This window comes from Urocampus carinirostris, chromosome 6 (assembly GCF_059441175.1).
Source record: "Urocampus carinirostris isolate Australia breed hairy pipefish chromosome 6, RoL_Ucar_1.0, whole genome shotgun sequence".
Lineage (NCBI taxonomy): Eukaryota > Metazoa > Chordata > Actinopteri > Syngnathiformes > Syngnathidae > Urocampus > Urocampus carinirostris.
This window is the reverse complement of record NC_142354.1, coordinates 30115592-30140436: the sequence shown is the minus strand read 5'-3', so window position 1 is coordinate 30140436 and position 24845 is coordinate 30115592. Positions and strand designations below refer to the sequence as shown.

General features: G+C 40.2%; 1 protein-coding gene across 2 annotated transcripts in view; it reads left to right on the top strand.

The window, feature by feature from the left end:
• Positions 1–20200: 20200 nt before the first annotated feature.
• cdh4 (cadherin 4, type 1, R-cadherin (retinal)) overlaps positions 20201–24845 on the top strand; it is a 323086-nt gene continuing 318441 nt past the window's right edge. For both annotated transcript variants that reach the window (XM_088338690.1, XM_088338689.1), the window contains exon 1: positions 20201–20429. In XM_088338690.1, the coding sequence (XP_088194816.1) occupies positions 20376–20429 (54 nt within the window). In that variant the 5' untranslated portion in view covers positions 20201–20375. The remainder of the gene's footprint in view (positions 20430–24845) is intronic.

Genomic DNA, 24845 nt, shown 5'->3' with positions numbered 1-24845 from the left:
GCAGAAACATTCATGTCTGCTGTGATTTCTGATCTTCTGCCGCTTCAAATAAAAAGGGAACGGCGTCGTCCATTATCTATCAGCTCCGAGCCATTGTGCGCACCTTGGAGGCAGGCGAGCTATGGTGGAACAGCAGTCAAAATTCTATCGATTCAAGCATCAGCAGGAACGCATCCCCCTTCTGTTAATTATGGACGCCCTTAGCCTTGTGTCAATACTTTCGGGACTTGATTACTTCTTCTCGAGTAACAGGCGATGGATTATATGTTTTTACATGCGCTGTTTCATACGTTGCGGTATACCAATACACTAGTCTCATATTTGGTACTTATATTTAAAAAAATATTTGCCAAGCTAGTACTGGAGAGTGCAAGTGTTGTAATACTAAATTTTATCAATGGTAATAATAAACTTACATTTGGACATTTTCACAAAGTGGTGCTTATAAGTGTATTCTATTGGACAAATACAAAGAAGATTTCATAGGGCGCCAGTTCCTTGTTTGGACTATGATTGCCCATTGTCTCTGTCGGCCATTTATGTTGCTGTTCTTTGACAACCACATCCTAAATCTTCACGATTTAATAGGAAGAGGAGAATATTAAGAGGGCTTTAGTATGGGATAGAATCATCTTATCTGAATGTCTCGCTTGGTCCTCCTTGCATTGTCCTCTCTCCTTATTTTGAGTGTCTAAGAACGTTTTTACTCGCAAGGTGCGCTCACTTTGGTTGTTAATGATTCAGCTTATTATGCTAATGATATTAAACTGCAAAATGTGGGCGTTTTTATTAAGGGATCCACTCGCTTTTGTTGTAAGGGGGTTAGTTTAATGTAATACTGATAATAAACTACTAAATTTGGGTATTTTCAGTAAGGGTGCACCTACTTTTGCTGTGAGCGATTTAGATTAATATATCACTGATAATAAACTGCTAAATTTGGGCATTGTTACTAAGGAGTCTGCTCACTTCTATTGTTAGGGATTTAGGTTAATGTTGATACTGATAATAAACTGGTAAATTTGGGTATTTTCACTAAGGGGTGCACCTACTTTTGTTGTGAGGGATTTAGATCAATATACTACTAATAATGAACTGATAAATTTGGGTATTTTCACAAAGAGGTTCACTTATTTTTGTCGTGAATCATTTTGTTTAATATACTAATGATAATAAACTTATAAATGTGGGCAGTTTTACTTGGGGGCTCATTTACTTTTGTCGTGAATCATTTTGTTGCATATTCTACTGATTGTCATGATTACTGATGCGGGGCACCTGAGTCTGCTTTGTCGGCGTCAACAGCCGCGGACGCTGATTGGCTGCTTCCTCTTTTTTAAACCCCCGTTTTCCCGCCAACATTTGTCGGATCGTCTGCGAACCTATGCTCCCAGCAAGGCAAGCTTTTGTGACTCTCTGACTCTATCCTGCCCTGTTTTCTGTCCGATTCCTGTTACCGACCTCTTTTCTGGACCGGTTTATGTTTTTGCTCCTCAGCCCTGGCCATAGACCTGTTTTTCTTCGCTGTCAACGACTACCTTTGCTCGACACGGAAGTGCCGCTTTTCCGCAGTAAGGTTGTGGGGGTGCTGGAGCCTATCCCAGCAGCCTTTGGGCGGTGGGCAGGAGACACCCTGAACTGGTTGCCAGTCAGTCGCAGGGCACACAGAGTTAGCAACCATCCACTCGCTCATTCACACCTAGGCACAATTTGGACCGGGCAACCTGACATGCATCTCTTTGGATTGTGAGAGGGAACCAGAGTGCCCGAAGGACACCCATGGAAGCACGGGGAGAACATGCAATCTCCACACAGGAAGGCCGGTAGCTGGATTTGATCCCATGACCTCAGAACTGTGCCGCGGACGTGCTAACCACTGAACCACCGTGCCACGCTTGTTGTGAATCATTTTGTTTTATATTCTACTGAGAATAATATGCTAAATTTGGGTATTTTCACTAAAGGGAACACCTACTTTTAATGTGAGGGATTTAGATCAATATGCTACTGATAATAAACTGCTAAATTTGGGTATTTTCACTAAGGGGTTCACTTACCTTTGTCGTGAATCATTTTGTTTAATATACTACTGATAATGAACACTAAATTTGGCCATTTTAACCAATGTTTTTTTTTTATTTTTTTATTGTAAAGGATTTAGCTTAATATTCCTCTAATTATAAACTGTTAATCTGGACATTTTTTTCCTAAGGGGTGCACTCACTATTGTTGCAAATTATTTAGCTTAATATACTACGAAAACAGTATGTTGTAGTATGCAATAATTCCGATTTTTCTCATAACAAAAGAAGCAACTTTGTTACAAATGATAAAAACGTCAGAGAAAAATCTGTTTACCGACAAGGTGAGTGATCCTTCACTTTTGCATGCTATATTTTGTAGCCGTAATATATTGTGCAGCTTCAAAACCAGGTAGCATTTATTACAGTTTGTCTCAGAGACAAAAAGAAAAGAAGCTCTTCATAGTGCTTGTTGAATAACAATTACATGTATTAAAACCGCTGGGGGGGAATGTGTTTAAGCATGAAAGCAAAGCTTCTATTTTATGCTTCCGTAATTAAAGGCGAAGCGCACTCTGAAATATATATTCGAGTATAAATTGACTTTAAAACAGAAAAATGCTGGCTGTTATCATCATTTTAAACACATTTTAAATGTTCCCTTTTTACGAAGCTCTTATTTTCCTTTTAAATAATATTCTAAATAAAAAGTGTTCTTTGTTATGGGTTTCTTAAGTAATGATAATGTTCCCCGGTAATGCAATAGATTTAGAAATGAGCTAAAGCACTTTAAAGCGCAAATGAGAAAAAGAACAGCAGTGTAACTTAGTCTGAGGACCCGGCCGTTTTATTTAATTGTTTTGTGATCTTATAAAAGGTTGGTAGTCAAATCTTTATGGAAAGGAAAACCTAACAGCATTTCGTTTTACACTCTAAAGGTTTAACATTTTAGGAATGCCACCAAATCAGTAAAACATATTAAAATAGAGAATGTGCACTCTGAAAATGAGATAGAGAATAAAAAAGATTGTGAAAAATCTTCTTACATTTAACTATTCAATCGTTTTGTGTTTCATTGGGAACATTTAGAAGGTCGAAATTACATAATATTTTTTTTCAAGTGCACTACACTTGGTACAATATTAATGTGGATTTAAAAATAAAATTCTAAGGTATGTAAAATTATCTGCTAAACGACTAAGCACAAAAAAGGCAGCAAATGTAAAAAATATATTTAGTTTAAATGCTGGGGGCAAAAACTTCCGATGTTGGATGGGCCAATCAGCTAAGTCGCTAGCAGACCAGTAAACAGTGTTACTTTTTCTCTGTTGGCCGGATATTTTTCTCAGTTTTGTTATTATTTTTTTTAATTTTTGAATCATTTTGAACGAAAATAAAAATAAAATAAACAAATTTTAAACAAGTCTCATATCTTAGTACTCATTTTAAGATGTATTCTCTAATAGTGTCATCATTATAAGTTATTTTGTTATTAATATTGGTATTGTTATTAGTATTGCTTTCATAATTAATGATTTTAGTAACCCAACAATAATATTTATTACAGCACTTAAAATAATACTGTTTTCAATTTTTTCAACATTCTCATGGGGATTCATCTCATCTCATCTGATTAGCCGTACCGCTTATCCTCATTAGGGTCGCGGGGGGGCTGGAGCCCATCCCAACCATCTCCGGGCAGTGGGCAGGGGACACCCTAAACTGGTTGCCAGCCAATCGCAGGGCACACAGGGACAGACGACTCATTCGCTCATTCACACCTAGGGACGATTTGGATCGGCCAATTCACCTGAAATGCATGTTTTTGGAACGTGGGAGAAAACCGGAGTGCCCGGAGGAAACCCACGCAAGCACGGGGAGAACATACGCACAGGAAGTCTGGAGCTGGATTTGAACCCACGACAGGTTCCCATGACATGAACTGTGCCGCACAAGCGCTAACCACTGCCCCGCCGTGCTGCCCATGGGGATTCAATGTTAATATATAGCACAGTATAACTTTTTAACCTTTAATCCTTAAAATTAGTAAAAAAAAAAAAAAAAACATTGTTAGAGCAACACGTTTGGTAGAAAAAATATTAAAATATTCATTGTGATATGTACAAAATCCTGAAAATTTCGTAAAAAAACATGTTAGAATTTATTACAAGAGACAAAAATAGATTTTAAAAATCCCTTTTTTTGTTTTACAAAATCTTTCAAACATATTTGCAAAACTTTGGAATTTAGCAAACCAACAAAACATCTTTGGAATAAAAAATAATAATTTATATATATATATATATATATATATATATATATATATATATATATATATATATATATATATATATATATATATATATGATCACCCACATTTAGAACATAGCTTTTTCTTACTCGACTGGCAGTTTGGATTTTTAATATTTTGAAATCAAAAGATCAATGTCAAACATTACTCAATCAGATTTTAATGGCACGTGAACGTATCCAGCTTGATGGATTGCATTTCTTTTCGTGCTTAAAGTTAAATATCGAGCAGTGTGATTTGTCTGAATTCAGGCTTTGAGAGTAAATAAGATGTACCGAAGCATCACAAAAGGCTTTGGTGGGCATATACTGGTTGATTTGCCAACCCATAAAGATGGAAAACACGCTCGACTTGGGTCTGACTCGAGGAGTTTTAACCTCAAACATTATGGTGTTACCGTGTACTACAATTATCTCGGATCATTATTTAGTTACATTTGAGGTGCGACCTAAATGTAGTACCAAAAAAAACTGAAGGATTCAATGGACGCAATATAAGCACGGGCACAGTTTCTGAGCTCTCCGATATTCTTTCAGGAGAAGTTGCGTCCTTTCCTTCCTACAAAGGCTCTATCGAATCACTCATAAATGAATTTAATGCTACCGTGGCTAGTGCCCTGGATTCAGTAGCGCCCATCCGGCTTAAATCACGACCTAAAAGACGCACGCCTTGGTTTAATGATGAAACTAGATCCCTTAAACGAGAATGCAGGAAATCTGAAAGAAAATGGCGCGCTACCAAGCTTGAGGTTTTCCATCAAATCTGGTGTGATAGTTTGTTGAAGTATAAAGCGGCCCTTGCCTCTGCAAAATCAGCCTACCTTTCGAAGGTGATTGCGTCACAAAAGAACAATCCCAAGGTCCTTTTCGACACTGTAGCATCGCTTACAAGGCAACAGACTATCCAAGATAGCTCCACTCATTCTGCCCACGACATAATGGTCTTCTTTACTAAGAAGATCCAAAGCATACAGGAAGAAATCGCTAAAGACAGTATTAATTCAACACATACTAAAGCACTCAAATCTATAGATGCACGACATTGTGGCTGTCCAGGGATTTTGTGCCGTTTTAGTGAACTGTCACTCGATAATCTTAAACAGATGGTGAATACGGCTAAACCGACGACTTGCCAGTTCCCCCGCTTCCAGGTTCACTTATTAAAGGTCTCTTTGGCGTCCTTGGGCCTTCAGTTCTAAATATTTTAAACATATCACTCTCCTCAGGTGTAGTTCCAGCCGCTTTTAAGTCCGCCGTCATTAAACCCACACTGAAACGACCCAACCTTGATCCAGAAAACTTATGTAATTATAGACCTGTGTCAAACCTACCGTTTCTTTCTAAAATACTTGAAAAAGTAGTGGCACAGCACCTGAATGATTTCATGTCCGAGAACAATCTCTTTGAAACAATGCAATCAGGATTCAGGGCTAACCACTCTACTGAGACAGCTCTGATTAAGGTAACCAATGATCTCCTACGGGCAATGAACTCTGGCGCATCATCACTTTTGCTGCTGCTGGACCTTAGTGCTGCATTTGACACAATGGACCATAATATCTTGCTAGAACGGTTGGAAAAATGGATTGGTCCCTCAGGAAACCTCCTCTTATGGTTCAGATCCTACCTCTCAGATAGGACACACTGCATTAAATATGGCAAATTGACATCTCAGCCCTTTAGTGTTACCTGTGTTGTTCCGCAGGGTTCAGTGCTTGGCCCCCTTCTCTTCAGCATTGATATGCTTCCACTAGGTGATATTATTCGCAAGTATAATATCAGTTTCCATTGCTACGCAGATGACACTCAACTCTATCTCCCGATGGAGGAATCTGCCACACTAAACTGTGGAAATTTGGAGGCCTGCCTCACCGGGATAAAAAGTGGATGTCACTCAATTTCCTGCGTCTTAACTCTGAAAAGACTGAAATGTTAGTTATTGGTCCATTTAAGTCCCGTGACTTATTCTCTAAAACCGCTGTGAACATCACACAGAGCGACTCACTTAAAAATTTCGGTGTCATATTTGACCCCGATCTGTCCTTTCAAACACATGAGAAGAAAATTACTAGAACCACTTTCTTACTTCTCCGTAACATTGCTAAAATCCGTCCTATACTTTCTCAGTCGGATGCGGAAATCATAATTCACGCGTTTGTTACCTCCCGTCTCGATTACTGTAATGCACTACTCTCTGGTCTCCCGAAGTCTAGAATCAAGTCTCTTCAGCTAGTACAAAATGCCACAGCGAGGCTTTTAACTAGGACAAAAAAGTACGATCACATCACCCCAATTTTGGCTAACCTGCATTGGCTCCCTGTTAGCCTAAGATGCGATTTTAAGGTTCTCCTATAACTATACAAAATCATACATGGACTTTCCCCCTCATATCTTTCAGATCTGATTTCCCCCTATGTCCCAGCCCGAAGCCTTCGTTCCGAGAGCGCCGGTCTCCTGGTGATCCCAAGAGCCAAGAAGTGTTCCGCTGGTTCGAGAGCGTTCTCCATTCGGGCACCGCTGGACAGAGGAAGCAACACAAGGAAGTGGGAGCTCGTTGATATGTTGTCAAAGAGCTGATCTCTTGCATTCCATATGTGATTTTTCATACTGAACTAATTCCCAGAGGCCTGATACTTTCTGATCATCAGCAAAAATGCAAATCTACGTTTTGACAATCCGGGACAATTTTTCTGAAAAAGTACTTATGCGTTATGGCACTTAATGAGTTAAGCACTTTTGGCAATAAAAATGTTTATTCATCTAAAAAGACATTGCAGCCTTTATTTACAAATCCTTTGAAATTGCAACGCATTTCGTTCCGACACACGATTCAAAGAAGCGCTATTATTAGCTGCGTGGAAATGCCCCTAATCGCTGACCCGAGGCAACGTAACAATCGGCCCACGCTGAGCGCGTTCCTTCTTTGACCCCGACGCATTTTCACACTGTCTTATGTCTGCGGACGGTGTTATCGAATCTTTGCCGGAGGTATTCTTATTTTATTCTATTCTCTTTTTTTTCATTTGTCCAGCTGAATGAGTGAGTGTTTTAAAATATATAATATGTAGCCACATATGAAAAAAAATCATGAATTAGAAAATAAATATTCAAAATGAGAAGTATCTGCCATACACTCATTATTTTTAACCCCCCCCAAAAAAAATCCTAAAATAATTATTATACTCTATGTAAAATGGGCAAATGAAAAGCCTTTTACTATATATAAAGTTGTTTTTATTTTTTGCTAAACTTTTTCCCTCAATTAATATCCAAACAAGAAAAAAAATATCTTTTGAACGCTCATTTTGGGTTTTCAATTTTCCTAAAAAAAATCACCCCTGTCAATTAATATTTATATCTAAAATGGGCAAATAGGCCACTTACTAAATATGTTTGGAATTTTTCTGAACTATATGAAAAAAATATCCCAAAAATAATAATACATAAATATTTAAAATGAGAACAATTCATATGCCGTTCACTCATTTTAGATTTATATATATATATCTATATATATATATATATATATATATATATATATATATATATATATATATATATATATATATATATATATATATATATATATACCGTAAATTCCAGACTATAAGCCGCTACTTTTTCCGCATACTTTCAACCCTGCGGCTTATTCAGTGATGCGGCCAATTTATGTAATTTTTCTAACGGCCGCCAGCGGCGCTCGAGTCAGAAAGGTAAGATTTAGACCGGTGGAATATATGCGCCGAGGAAGACTGCAACTTCTTGTCTTGTGCATAAATTAGATTGGCGTAAACATACTCTCATCATGCAAAATGCAAAAAGAAAAGCACATGATGCAGCTTTCAAGCAAAAAGCAATCAAGCAGTCCGATAAAGAAGGAGCGAGCGTGTTGCTAGCATGTTTTGGAATAAGGAAACGTGGGACGACGTCTATATAAGTTTCTTTTCGACACTAAGGAAGACGACTTTGATGGCTTCAGTTCTAAGGAGGAAGATGAGGACGGTTTACCGTGATTTTTACAAGTACGGTATGTTTTTTTAATAGACCCGTTTACTGTGTTGCGAGCGTGTTGCAAGCGTGTTGCTAGCGTGTTGCTACCATTAACTGCCCTGTAACAGGCACCGTTTGAGATGAAAGTTATATTATTAATATTAAAGCTTTGAAAACTCTCTCGATGTACCGTCTTTCTTTGTAAATATGTGTAACCGTGTATAATATGCATTTGAAACTGTATATTTTTGTAATGTATTTATTTGTATTTATTTTAAAATTTTATTCTGATATGTTTTGCACGGGCGAATGAACAAGAAGGGGCGGAACAAACGCGGGCTGACGGAAAGTGGAGTAAAGGTGAGACCTGAGTGTGGACGCGGCGGACAATAGTGGATATATATTTTTCCCACCCTTAGCTTTGGAAATATACACTTTTTTTCTTGGATTACTTTCAACGGGACCCGGACTCTGCAGGTCTGCATCAATCCTTAAGTACCGATATCATTTTCCGTTAATTTTGCCGGCTGTGAATTTTGGACTGTGTACTTTAATGAAGGACATTTAGTTTCAATCGCGGGACTTAAAGTTGGGTTTGGGTTAATTTTGTGTCTGTGTTACATTTTTTAATGTGGGCGCATGCGGCTTCTATACAGGTGCGGCTTGTGTAAGTACAAAATCGGTTTTCCTCTTAAAATGTGGTGGGTGCGGCTTATAATCAAGTGCGCTTATATATATAAATATATATATATATATATATATATATATATATATATATATATATATATATATATATATATATATATATATATATATATATATATATATATATATATATATATATATATATATAAAATAAAGTAAATAAAAACATTCCAAAAGATAATAGAATAAGAAAAACACATTTAAAACAGTCTGTTGGGTAAGTAAAATAAAATAAAAAAAAACACTCTTTCAAATTGAGTTTTCAAATGAAAGTGTCAGCAATTACCCGGTCAAAGTTTAGGACCATTTGCACTGGTGGTAAACTCACAAATGTGTCCTCGGTAGGGCACAGGGCAAGTAAGGACAGAGTCAGGCACTATGATCTGAGTTGTGGTTTAATTTTATTTCAAGCCTTCTATTCAATCTAGTTATCATTGTTCCACCAGCTCGGACATCTTCTATGAACGGGTCCCTGGAGCGAGATGTTTTCTGGGAAGAGACCCTGGGCAGGACCCACTATGCAGAGAATGTGTCCCCAGGCTTTTCTGGGATTGCCTACGGGTTGCCTTGGAAGTATTCCCAATGAATCTGTGAGATGGAATTTGAACTTTTACCCCGGCTCTAAATCAAGAAATTCCCCTTTCCTGCTCAGCTAAACACATTGTGTCAAAAGTTGAGCTCCGGAATGATTGACGTCTTGTCTACCATCCATCCATCCATCCATCCATCCATCCATCCATCCATCCATCTATCTATCTATCTATCTATCTATCTATCTATCTATCTATCTATCTATCTATCTATCTATCTATCTATCTATCTATCTATCTATCTATCTATCTATCTATCTATCTATCTATCTATCTATCTATCTATCTATCTATCTATCTATCTATCTATCTATCTATCTGTCTGCCTGCCTGCCTGCCTGCCTGCCTGCCTGCCTGCCTGCCTGCCTGCCTGCCTGCCTGCCTGCCTGCCTGCCTGCCTGCCTGTCTGTCTGTCTGTCTGTCTGTCTGTCTGTCTGTCTGTCTGTCTGTCTGTCTGTCCGTCTGTCTTCCTTGTTTACTCTTTAACGTCCATTGTTTACTTGCTTATTTGTTGTTTAGTTTAGAACATTTTTGGTCCTTTTGATTATACTACAAAATCCTGCTAGTTGTGTAATAATGACTAGTCCCATACTCCTTATTACCTCATGTCTGAAACCTCCCCATGTGAGCCATTCAAGAAGAGGTGTGTAGAATTTTCCTACACCCCGCAAAAGGCTGAGCTTCAGAATGATTGACGCCGCAATACTGTCCTATTCCTTTTGATGGGATTAAATTGTCATGACCTCTCAGATATGGAAATGGAGGCACGGATCAGAGGCTCGCCAAATGTCAACATTATTAAATTGTGAGAGCAGTTAAAGGCGGAGTTCACACAGTTGCCAGGCAATTATTTCCGGCGAGGCTTCATCCAACCGCCGCTACCTTGACCCGCCCATGAAACTTTCATTATTCTCTTTGCCTCTACAAAATGGACATTAGGACATTTATGTTTTCCTTATATAACCACAGTATGATAATCCGCATCAGTTACTTTTGCAGATCCCATTTACAGAATAATTGGGGAGGAGATGATGACATCAAATCGAAAAATAAAACTCATTTTATAACTAGAATTCCTTTCTTGAATAGCTTCCTTTTTTTTTTTTAAATATTAGTCACCATCCAGCAGAGATAGGAAGCTGCGTCATTGGTATCGTGGACTGTTTGGACAATTTATACTTATTACTAATGGTTTTTAACTGATGTTCACAAAGTTTTGTGTACTGTTACCCAAATGCAAAATCTATTGGAGCCTGGTCATCCTGAAAGCGGGATTACCACTTATGAGGCCCGTTCTCAAGATTTCTTGTTTTTTTCATGTTGGGGTTTTGAGTTTTTCCTTGCCCGCATGTTGTTTTCAGATCAGGGGATTTTGTATATGTGGAGTCCTATGAGACATTTTGTTATACAGGCTAAACAAATAAATGTGACTTGACTTGACTATAGTCAATTAGATAGATAGATAGATAGATACTTTATTCATCCCCGAAGGGAAATTCACTTTTCCAGCAGCATCCCTAAGCTGAGAACAATCGAAAATAACTGAGAACAATCGAAAATAACACGGGAGCTGCTGGAGTGGCTGCCATTCGTGACGGCGCCGGAGAAACGATTCAATTTGAATCATGTACAAACAAACAAACAATTGAATCATGTACACAAAACGATTCAATCTGAATCATGTACAAACAAATTAGGTATGCCCATTGAATTTTGCCTTTATATTTCTTAATGAGGACAAACTTAGCTTCCATTTTTGTGATGTATTTGCTATTCCCTTTGGCATCACTGAGCGCCTTGGGGGTATATAGCTTATAAATATGGTACCTGAACACAGTATTTTATTGCAGGCTCGCAAAGTGTTGCAAATGGAATTCTGAACTGAATATATGAAAAGGCATCGTGGGAAACAATTCAGCCAAAAGCATATCTGCATTTCATGATGTCTTTTTGCAAACCGATAGCGGACCAACACTTCATGTGACGTCGACTAATGTTTGACGGGCATCCTAGAGACGTAGCTCTGCATCCACCTGAACATAGCGAAGTTTGAATTTTAAATATTTTTAGTCACACAAAAACACATGTTGTTGATGTCGTACAGTGGGGAAATTCAGTGAATAGGGGCCGAAAAAACATCTTATCACACACCATAAAGGCGGGGGCACTGTGACCCTGGGTTGTACCTCACATTATGAATAATTTGCAAAAAATAGGACTACTGTATGTTATTATTTTTGAGGTCCTTCTTTTAAAACAAGTTAGCTGTCAGTTTTGTAGTGGATGTGATATTATAAATAGTCGATTAAACATTGATATACTTTCACAGTCATAATAGCCCTCACGGGCGAAGCGCCACAATGATGCAGTTGGCGACAAAAATGAGTTTGACACCCCTGGGACGGTGACACTCCACAAATGTCAGTGCGATTTCATTTCCTTCATATTTCTATTTATTCTCCTTTTTTGTGGTAAATGTCTCCCTCATTTCAGAAGTGAATGCCTGTTTGCTTTGATAACTTGACTAAGTGATACCAAAGCCAAGAGGAGAAAGAACATTTTGTTCTTGGAGTGAGTTTGAGTCCAAGACGATTTTTGATTGGGATCGTGTTTGACAGTCTGCAGCACAAATTCTTGGATACACATATTTTTGCACACAATGTTTGTATTAATGCCAATGTTGATGACAATGGACTTGTATATGTATCAGGATTTGAGGAATGCACAATTTATTTGCTTGATACGAAAAAGTAATGACAAGAATGTTTGTCTCTAAGCATTCATGCGATGATAACATCAGCACTTGTGTTATCTTATGATGTTTTGGTTCAAAGGATATGCCTCATGATAGCTCAGAAATCTATGGAATTTTTCCCAAAATATTTTTTTTTCTGATGTGTGTACATCACTTGGTCCATCCGTCTGTCCTTTTATGGGTCTCTTACCAGACAGGGGCAGTGGGTCAGGAGGTAGAGCGCTTGTCTTGGGATCAAGAGATCGCTGTTCGAATCCCGGCTCCTCTGTGTTACATGTCGAAGTGTCCTTGGGTAAGACACTGAACCCCTAATGCCCCCAATAAGCAGGTTAGCGCCTCACATGGCTGCACGGCTGCTATTGGGAAATATGAAGCAAACTGTAAAGCGCTTTGGGAAGTCTTGACTTGAAAAGCGCTATATAAATGCAGATCATTTCATTTTCATTTCATTTCACTTCCTCACAACCATCCATCAGTTTGTCCGTCAGTCCACTCCTATGTCCATCTATCAAAATATCTGTCTATTCATCTGATTTTCTGCCCACCAGTCCTTTTATCCACCTAGCTTTCTGTCCATGCATCCATCCATCTATCCATGCATCCATCCATCCATCCATCCATCCACCCATCCACCTTTTTGTCCGCCCATTGGCCCATTGGTCCCACAGTCCATTATTTCTCCTCCAAACTCCGCAAAACCGCCATTTGATTTTCTTCTCATCTCCCCCCAACACTTCCCTTACTTATTTTCATTTATGTTATCCTGATAACTTACCCCACCACAAGCACTTGCCCTTTTGTTTTATTCCTGCTCGGTCTTTGCTACTCACGTGGCTCATATTGTCGGATATAATTCCTCGGGTCTTTCTACACTCCTCAGATTCTTTCCATTTAACAACGTGTTATTTATTTTGTGGTTAACCTTTCTGTGATATTTAAATTTACAGACCCTGAGATTCGATTCATTCAACAAATGGTATATTCTTGTGGTGGTAATTTGAAATCTTCACACAAAGAGTGGTCCTTGTATATTGTTTTTTCATTGGGTTAGGAACTATTATCCTTTTATTGATTACAGAGCCCAATATTTGGGGCATGCACTATTACCTTATTAATCAGACTATAAGGCACACCTAAAGACCCCGATTTGGCCAGAAAGTGGGCCTTATAAGTAAACCACATGAAACCCCAACCCCACATTTGCATATTACCCTATTTTTATTACAGTGTTTATTTTTCCCAACACAATTCAAATGCTCTTTATGAACGCGTTATATTGGGTATTTTTGTTTTCTATATCTCTATCTTTTAACACAAGGATACTGCTGGAAATGTGAATTTCCCTACAGGGATGAATAAAGTGTCCAACTGTCCATCCGTCCGTCCGTCCGTTCGTCTGTCTGTCTGTCCATCCGTCTATCTATCTATGTCTCTCTCTATATCTCTCTATCTCTCTCTGTCTCTCTCCATCTCTCTGTCTCTGTCTCTCTCCATCTCTCTGTCTCTGTCTCTGTCTCTCTCTCTCTCTCTCTCTCTCTCTCTCTCTCTCTCAATCTCTCTATCTCTTTATCCATAACCCAGTGCGCCCTATATACTGTAGAATGTGGCATATACAATTGAAAATACTTACATACAAGATACTACTGGATATTACTGCATTTGTTAAATTTTAGTGCAATGGTTGATCAAATTGATAAACATCACTGCCCGCAGGGTTGGGTAGGGTTACATTAACTGGATTACTGTCAATTACTTTTGGATTACTCCAATACCAAATATGGTGATAAAAGACAAAATAAACTAAATATGAATAACATTATGACTCACAACACGTGGTAAGCTTTCTCTCCTGGCTTTGATCTCTTTGATCTCCGGCAAAACTAACATAAAATGCAACAGAAACTAAATGAAAATAAATCCAAACAGCTTGCCAACATCATTTGTGCCATTCCATGTATTTCATTACTCCCCCAGCCTGCATTTAGTAATTTTATTCATATTTAGTTTCTTTTGTCTTTTATTAGCATATTTGATATTGGAGTAATCCAAAAGTAATTGAAAGTAATCAAGTTAAAGTAACCCTACCCAACCCTGACTGCCCAATATTGCAAATCATTGTATGCAATGGGAATCGAACCTGATTAGTGACTCTTTAAGGTGGTGAAAGCACTATGACTTTACCAATAGACAGCCAGTGGCATGGATGACATACAACAAGGCATTGGAACATTTTTCATTATCACGTTCATTTGACTAGGTACCATGAACACTGATTTGCATAGTTCATTCTGATAGGATAAACAGCATGTCCATTTCTTCACCAACAAATATTACAAAATAGCTAAAACAGAACGTCTTTAACAAATTACTATACAAGCTCTTTTTTATCCATATACATATTGATCCGAGAGGGTAATGGCGCACAGGTGAAGAAGTGGATAGGCTGTTTAACCTTGGGGGGTGAATTTATTTTAGCTCGGGGGCCACCTGGTATATAAAAAAAAAACATTCTCACGAGGGCAGGACTATCAGATTAAAGCAAATGAAAAAAGATGGATGGAGAAAAACAAAGACACAAAGACGGAGAGAGAGAGAGAGAAAGAGAGAGAATAAGAGGGGGAGAGAGGGAGAGAGAGAGAGTGATGGAGAGAGAGATAGGGGGGGCAGAGAGACAGGCAGACAGAAAGACAGAGACAGATACACGGACAGACAGATACACAGACAGACAGAGAGACAGACAGCCAGACAGAAAGACAGATGGAGAGACAAAGAGGCACACCAGACCTCAATTTTAATCTCCCTCTCAAGTGCTGGGTACCAGACGGCCCAAAAGAAAAAACAAATGCGGCGTCTGCAGCAACAGGACAGACGAGGGTCGTTACCCCTCACCGCAGAGATTGAAAACTAGGCGCGGCCGAGGGGTTTTATCCTCGCAGCCAGGACAGGAACCCAGGCACGTTCAAGAGGCTCTCTTTTTGCCACTAAACTTCTCGCCACCAGGAGAGAAACGAGGCGCGGTCAAAGGGTTTTTTCCTCGCCATTGTGACAGGAAACCTAAAGCCACCGTAGGGACAGGGATGTGGCACCTTCTCTACGGATCCTTTGGTGGTCAAGTCATTCTGTTTTTAGTGGCGATGGACCAATGTGGAGGAATCAAGAGCTAAAGGCAGGGTGATGCAGCCATCCATCCATCCATCCATTATCTGCACTGCTTATCCTCAGTAGGGTTGCGGGGGCTCTGGAGCCCATCCCACCAATCTTCAGGTAGTGGGCAGGGGACACCCTGAACTGGTTGCCAGCCAGCCGCAGGGCACACAGGGACAGACAACTCTAGGGACAATTTGGACCGGCCAATTAACCTGACAGGCATGCATTTGGAATGTGTCAGGAAACCAAAGTGCCCGGAGGTAACCCACCCAAGCACGGGGAGAACATGCAAACTCCACAAAGGAAGGTTCGATCTCAGAACCTCAGAACTGTGCCGCGCACGCGCCTGACGCTTAGATGCCATGCTGCCAGGCAGGGTGATATTTGTTAATAAAACCAGGACCAAAGCAACTAACAAAAAATTCAAAACAAGAAACCAAAACCTTAAAACAAACCGATGTAGCAATGCCAGAGGAAAAATAAAATGACCCGACGTGTTCTGTCAAAAATGTCCTTATGAAGGGTGAAGATAATTAGAATAGAATAGAATAGAATAGAATAGAATATACCTTTATTGTCATTGTTACAAATGGGCTAACATATTGTGACAACGAAATTGGGCATGACACTCCAGTTTTACACATTCATAGTGAGGTATGAGCAAGAAGATAAAGGAACAGAGAAGATAATGTTATAAGACAAGGGGGATAAGGCTATAGTTATAATTTACATGGTATTTACACAAGAAATGTCGGCATGTGGGATGTTACATACAGGGTTGTCGTGATAACGTTGGTATCGTAACGGTTGTGCAATATTGCATTTGGTGCAAAGTCATCATAGTGCAAAAATAGTCAGCATGAAACAGGAAATGGTCAGACATTGTGCAATTTGAGCATTAAACGTAGTGCAGTCGACATGTGCAAGAACAAGACATGAGTAACATTATATTCGTATGAGGTAGTGTTGGCCCGAGTTTTAAGTTTTTTTTTTTTGTTTTTTTTTTTCTGTGCGGTGTCTGTTTGAGCAGTGAACAAACATAGTGCAGACAGCATGTACGTGAGTACCATTTTACATACGTGTGAGGTAGTTTTTTGCAACAGTTTTCAGTTTTTTGTGCGGTGTCTGTTTAGGGTGGTAATGGCTGTGGGGAAGAAACTGTCTCTGAGTCTGTTCGTTTTTGCTTTGTGTGACCTGTAGCGCTTGCCGGAAGGCAGCAGGTCGAAGAGATGGTGGCCGGGGTGAGAAAAGTCCTTGATGATGTTTTCTGCTCTGCTGAGGTAGCGAGAGCAGGCAATGTCCTCCAGACTGGGCAGAGAGCAGCCGACGATTCTCTGGGCTGTTTTGATGATCCTCTGGAGCTTTTTCCTGTCTGCTGCTGTGCACCCAGCATACCACACCGTGATGCAGTATGTTAGGATGCTCTCCACTGTGGCTTTGTAGAAGGACACCTGCAGCTGCTGTTTTAGGTTATTTTTCCTGAGCAATCTCAGGAAGTGCAGTCGCTGCTGGGCCTTCCCTACCACCGCTCTGGTGTTTGCAGACCAGGAGAGGTCGTCGGAGATGTGCACGCCCAGGAATTTGAACGAGTGGACTCTCTCTACACAGTCCCCTTTTATGATGAGTGGTGCTGGATTCCTGCCATTCCTTCTGAAATCCAGAATCAGTTCTTTTGTTTTTGTGGTGTTCAATATGAGGTGGTTTTCCGAACACCACGTTGAAAGTGACTCAACCTCATCCCTGTATGCCGCCTCGTCCCCTTCAGAGATGAGGCCGATCAAGGTGGTATCGTCGGCGAACTTAATGATAGTGTTTGTGGGGTGGGTCGGTGAGCAGTCGGAGCTGTAAAGGGTGAAAAGCAGGGGGCTCAGTGCACAACCTTGGGGGGAGCCAGTGTTCAGTGTTAGGGTGGGAGAGACGTGGGTACCGAGTTTCACCGACTGTGGGCGGTTGGAGAGGAAGTCCATTATCCAGTGGCAGATGGAGGAAGAGAGTCCTAGGTGTGCAAGTTTCTCCACCAGGATCTCCGGGATAATGGTGTTGAAGGCTGAGCTGAAGTCCAGGAAGAGCATTCTGACGTAGCTCCCCCGGTGATCCAGGTGTTTCAGCACGGTGTGAAGTGCTGTGTTTATGGCGTCGTCAGTGGAGCGGTTTGCCCTGTAGGCAAACTGGTGGGGGTCCAGTGTGAGTGGCAGGGAGTTTTTGATGTGCCGGGACACTAACCTAATTAGGGACAGAAGTGTGGGTATTTGACACACGCCCCATTCCAAACCCGCGTGGCACCTCCTGGTGGAATGAGGTGCACCACACCCTAACAATTTTGCATTATTTTAACTATTCTGCATTAACATTTTACATTTAAGCCCTAACGTATTGTCATTTCAATCAACTCTTTTGACTGTATAATTGCAACAGTCGTTTCATAGCAGAGTGTTTTATTAAGAATGCTTGTCAAATGGCCATCAAAGCTTTGTTAATATAGCAGTGACGCACACACTTGCATTGACAGTATCAATGACGTTTTTTTACAAGGTTGATATACATATATGGGATTAAATACCATTATTAATAAACCTACGTTGAAAGGAAAAATGAAATTGTGTAGGGATGGCTACTTAAAAATGTAATCAGACACAGTTACTAGTTACCTGTTGAAATATGCAATAATCCAAATGCTAAATTATTGAAGTACTTCCGATTACTTTAGGATTTTTTTCATATCTGCTCACCGACCCACCTCACAAACACAATTGTCAAGTACGCCGACGATACCACCTTGATCAGCCTCATCTCTGAAGGGGATGAGGCGGCGTACAGGGATGAGGTGGAGTCACTGACAACGTGGTGTTCGAAAAAAACCCTCATGCTGAACACCACAAAAACAAAATAACTCATACTGGACTTCAGGAGGAAAGGCAGGAACCCAGCACCACTCATTATAAAAGGAGAATGTGTAGAGAGAGTCCACTCTTTCATTTCCTGGGTGTGCACATCTCCGATGACCTTTCCTGGTCTGCTAACGCCAGAGCGGTGGTAGGGAAGACCCAGCAGCGACTCCATTTCCTGAGAGTGCTCAGGAAAAATCATCTGAAACAGCAACTGCTGGTGTCCTTTTACAAAGCCACAGTGGAGAGCATTCTAACTTACTGCATTACAGTGTGGCATGCTGGGTGCACGGCAGCAGACAGGAAAACGCTTCAGAGCGTCATCAACACAGCCCAGAAAATCGTTGGTTGCTCTCTACCCAGTCTGGAGGACATTACCTGCTCTCGCTACCTCAGCAGAGCAAAAAACATCATCAAGGACTTTTCTCACCCCGGCCACCACCTCTTTGACCTGCAGCCTTCCGGCAAGCGCTACAGGTCACACGAAACAAAAACAGACTTTGAGACAGTTTCTTCCCCAGAGGCATTACCATCCTTAACACACACCGCACAAAAAAGGAAACCCCTGCAAACCTACTACCTCATACAGATGTAAAATTGTATTCATGCCTATGCTCACTTTGCACTATGTTGACTATTTTTTTCACAATGTGGCCTATTTTCGCACTTAACGCATATTGCACTAATACGATCCCAAAACTGTATGTAACATTCTACATGCCCACATTTATTTTGTAAATATTGTGTAAATTATAACCTTATCTTCTTTGTTCCTTTATATTGTGTAAATTATAACCTTATCTACTTTGTTCCTTTATCTTCTTTATTTTCTTTTATCCTCACTGTTAAATGTGAACTGGAGTGCCACGCCAAATTTCGTTGTCACAATATGTTCAACCCATTTTGTAACAATGACAATGAAGGTATCTCATCTCATCTCATTAGCTGCACATCTTATCCTCAGTAGGGCTGCAGGGGTGCTGGAGCCCATCCCAGGAATCATCGGGCAGTGGGCAGGGGACACCCTGAACTGGTTGCCAGCCAATCGCAGGGCACACAGGGACAGACGGTTAACTCGCTCGCTCATTCACACCTAGGGACAATTTGGATCGGCCAATCCACCTGAAATGCATGTCTTTGGAATGTGGGAGGAAACCGGAGTCTCCGGAGGAAACCCACGAAAGCACGGGAGAACATACAAACTCCGCACAAGTAGGCTGGTAGCTGGATTTGAACCCACACAGGAGGTTCCCAAGACCTTAGAACTGTGCCGCACACGCGCTAACCACTGTTCTGCCTTGCTGCCCCAATAATGGTATCTTCTATTCTATTCTATTCTATTCTATTCTATTCTATTCTATTCTATTCTATTCTATTCTATTTTATTCTATTCTATTCTGTATCAAATACACACCTAAAATACTTAATACTGTGAACTATCTTCATTCCTGAAAATTAATTACGTTCCAGAAATGCATTCCTTAGTAACTCCCAACACAGAGTACAATAATCTGTTATTGATAAACAAGTCCAATAATCGGGGCGTTCACTATTTTTGCACGAGTGCCGGAGTAGCAGAAGAAAGCAAAAGAAAGGGATGGATGGAGAAACAAAGAGACACAAAGACACCTCTTTCCTGCAAACTATCTTTCCTTGCGGAGTTCTTCCGATAAGAAGTGCACAGTGAGCACTTTACCGGGCCGCTCCCCCCCAGTCGTGGGTAGGCGGTGCTTCCCGTGACGTGTCGGTTGCTCCAACCGTATCTACTCTCTCTGCGCCCGGAGCACAAAACTCAGCATCTCTCCTCCTCCTCGGCGGGACTTGAGCGCCAGACAAGTAGGGACCTCCTTCTTTTTATTCCCCCTCGTTTTTCATCGCAGGACTCACGACAGGAAACGACAAGCGGGAATACCAAGCAACCTCACTCTTCTTCTTTGGGAGGTTTTTTTTTCTTACACAAAACTCTGCAAAGATGAAGGCGGGCTGCGTCATCCTGGCGTGCACCTTGCTCGCTGCAGCATCCTCGGTGAGATGACTTAATTGCTTCATGCGTGTTGCGGGAAGGCTCCGTGCGTGGCCGTGGACCGAGTACATCTTTCCTTTCTCCCGCAGTGCTGCTGATGCACCAAAAACCTTGTGGAGTGGCTTTTCCTCGTGAAAAATAACGAGTAAAGTCCGTGCCAACTCTTTTTGGTATAGCTCCTCTTTCTTGCGGGTTTGGGTGCAGAATGGGCTTTTTTTCTAATGGGCTTCTTCTTCTGTTGTGTTACGTGAACTATATTCGCTCCACGCGCATTTTGAGTACGTTTTTCTGTTTTTGGTGCAACTTTTACGCAGAGTTCTGCCACAATGTGGTTTTCTAGAGCAAGTCATCAATAGTGCGGCCACTTTATTATAGGAAGAGATGCACGTTGTGATCCTGCATGTTCAAAAAGTCTGATGCTCCCTTTCTTAGTCGGCGAGGACGAATTCCTTGACGGGTGTCTGTTGCATTGCATTTGGACATTGTTTTAACTGAAAAAAAGGAAAAGAAAAGAAAATAAACATACATAGACACATCAATTGACAGATACAATACTAGTAATGGCAATACATTAACTGAATTATAATAGAAAAAAAACAGAAAGACATCATGAAAGAACAATTCAAAAGAAAGGAAGCGAGAAACAAAAAAGAGATAAAGAAAGAAAAAATGAAAAGGTAAGAAAGCATTTGGTGAATAGGTTGCTGAAAATGCTGGAGTGACTACTCAGGAAGAACTGGAGATTACCAGAATGGTCGGCTTACGTTAAGGTCGCGTTCGGGCCAGATAAGATATTTTTTAACGTGTATCTGTCACTTGCATTCTTTCTCTAATCGGCCATTGGCGACATTCAGTGCAACAGATGATGTGAGTTTTACCATCTGGGGGAATTCCTTCCTCCCAAATTTTAAGTTAGTGTGGCCCATCACCACTCTTCTTTTCTGTATTGGTATAATTAACATAGAACAGCTCGGACAATACGAGCCAGGTACAATGGCAGGCAAAAAGGTTCCAGGTGGAGCCATAGAAACCCAGGAAAGGAAAAATAAACATGTTAAAAGAAGCACTGTTCTCGTTTATGGAACTCATCTTGCACTTTTTGCCTGTCACCTGTGTGTCACAAGGAGGTTGTTGTGTTACATCTTTGCAGATTTAGCAGTGAATCGCATTTAGTTCCTCTCACTTAAATAAGCTGAAAAAGGGGCCCACTCCAACCCCGGTTGCTAATACATAAATCATATAAATAAATAAAGCAATAAAAAAAGACAGACAGACAGTGGTCAATTTTTAACATGCGGTTTGTTTGACTCCAAGATATGCTAACTATTCCGATCTTTGATGGTAGAATGACCAGTGTTGGGACTAACACGTTACAAAGGAACACAATGACTGTCATGTCCTGCACAGTTGTCATGGCGCCCAGCTGGACCCGCCCCTTGACACCGGCTGAAACGCATTGGACTGATTGCTCTTGGAGTAGTTAAGCGTGCTCCTTTGGACTGTGCGTTGCTGGAATGTTTGTTAAACCTGGTTAAACTCCGTGAGACTTCTGTTAAAACCTGTTAAATGCCTAGTTCTGTGAATCTGCCTGTATTTGATCCTGTTTTGTTTTTGGTCTGATCCGTTTGTTTTTGACAACTTGTCTTTTGTTTGGATTTCTAATCCACTCCGCGACCATCGATCCCCGGATCGAGTGTGCGCACCCTCCTCATCCTTCCCCCCATAAATTGTGATTACGTCTACGCGAATGGGTCCTTTTTTCCTGTTTCCCGCTCCGCTTCGTGACAATTACTTTTCTCGGGACTGAGAACTGTAACATGGTAGTGATAAATTGTGTACTTCAGTTGCTGTTACAATCTGTTATGTTACTGCTTTATTTACAAAGGGCGGATTATAAGTGACAATGTTCTCTGATCACTATTTGTCACTCCGTCGCTCACGATATATCATTCAAAATCTCCAGCAAGTTTTTATATACTGTACCTTTGAAGAACACCTGATTACAATTATGGTAGTCCTCTTTCTCAGACACAAATGAGTACACTGAATTTGTAGTCATGGAGATATTCTCCCTACGTACCGTAACATTTGGATTGTAAAACTCACCTGATTACAAGCCAAACCCAGTACATTTTAAAAGGAAAAAAAACATTTTGTATACATATAAGCCACATTTGACTTAATGTGCCCACCTTAAGACATGAAATACTTGCAAAAAAATATGGTACACAGAAGGAGTTTAATAATATGCGGTCCCTTAACCCCTTAACTTTTGATAAACACACAAACACAAATCTCACAAGTCCCTGGAAATCGTCATAAAACATATCATTGGAAAGGTAAACCTCTTGGGATTCAAGATATGATGACCATTTGAAAATATACTCATCAGAGAAACATCACTGTCAGCCTGAAACAAGCACGTGAAAACTAAAGCCAGCTTAACTCACCAGGAATCCATAGAATCCAACCGTGTCAAGTCAAGTCAAGTCATTTTTATTTGTATAGCCCTAAATCACGAAGAGTAAAAAACACAAAATGCCGACTGATGAATAGGAATCAGCCTTAAACATTTTTTCTTTGTTGGACGTCGCTTTTTGTAATCAGTTTGTTTCGCCAAATTATTTCCGTTTACACCAAAAAAGACCTGTAAAATTACTCCCAACATGGTTGTTAGCGCTCCCCTTTCGATTGACACCTTTCCATGATGAGGGTCTGTTCATGCTAATTTCATCCATGCACAAAGCGCTAAGTTACACTAAACTTGCATTTTCCTCGACACATATATTCACCTGTCTAACTCTGAACTTTACTGCTCAGGCGCCCCTGGGGGCCAGTAAAAAATATATGCATGAATTAGCAGAATTATTGCATAAGCCGCTTATAGTCCGATTTTGGGGTATATACTCCCATCCAAGCCGTATTTACAGCTACAAAACAAAAATACTGAAATCTGGGGGAAGTTTATGAAGATATTTGGTGGTGTGTCACCAGTGGCGAATGGTAGGCAGCCCATAGGGCTGGTAGGGATCCTTACACAGGAACAACAAACCTGCTCAGTCACTGTGGAAATAGTGAGCACAGTATTTACAGTAAAAGAGTGTTAAATTTTGGTCTTTTTTATTTTTGAAATTAATATTCCAACACACTGTTCCTGAAGAAAAAAAGAAAAATCTTGGGCTGGACCTAGAAACGGAGAAATAAATCTTCGGGTGGTCTGAAGCCAAAATGGATATGGATATAGATATGGATATGGAGTGTCTCGGCTAAGTGTTAGCTCTTAAGATTGCTCAAGCCAGTAAAGGAAATTTGAAGGCTTTTCTGCTTCCACAGGTTGGTGTACAGTTGTACACAATTTATTCTATTTCCTCTATTATGTGGCTATTGTAAAGTAGTTTCATGCTTTATTCGAGTATATATTGTCATTAGTCACTATACAGTTACTTTCAGGGTAGCGCGCTACTTCTGAGTGTCAGTAATCTGTGGGTTAACGTAATTACTTTTCAAATGGAGTAATTTGTAACCTTAATAGTTTGTAATAGTCTGTAATAATAATTTGCAATATTCTTTGATCTGTGCAGCCCTTTGAGACTCTTTGTGATTAAGGGCTATACAAATACACATGACTTGACTTGACTTAACGAGATATTTTTTCAAAGCATAACATCATCAGCCCGTGCCCATTTTCTTGATTCACAGTCAAAGGAGCAAATTCAAGCCAAGTTAAACTTTACTCAAGTTCATAGCAAATTAAAGTTCAGTTTATTATTTATTTGGGGGTGGGGGACTGCTCAATAATGTCTCATGTGTTATAAATTTTCGTTTTTGTTCTATCATCGATTTGTTCTTATCTGCTTCTATTTTGGAGCCCCACTTCCTGTCTTTTATCTCCTTGATAAGCCGATTGTCAGAGTTTGTAACATATCCTGAGCCGAATCAATTTCCTAAGTCTGACCTTTCTTTCAAGTTTGGTTTCTTTAAGAACTAAAGCTACTTTTTGCTTCAAGCTTCTTCTATGAATTCTAGATGCTTTTGTTTCTAATTGTTTTTCTCTTCTTGTCCCTGAAATGTTTTGCATTTGTAATAATGTATTTATTGTTTCCTTTGTTTTTTAGATCTTTAAACCTGGATTTATCAATTTATTTTTGGGTAACTTGATCTTGTTACTGTATTCATTGGTAACTATTTTTTGTATTTGAAGTAATCCAAATACTGACTCAGTACATCTCAGAGGAAGTATTTTAACACTAATAGAAAATAATTACATGTTCACTGATCATGGGTCTCAACTTGACTTGGGGGCTGATGGAGCTAGGGCCTGGTTATGGTTGGGCCGAATGGGTTTTGTTTTAAAGAAAAGTCAAGACCAGAACAGGAGGAGGAACCAGATCCGTAACGTTTATTCACGAGGGAAGCAAG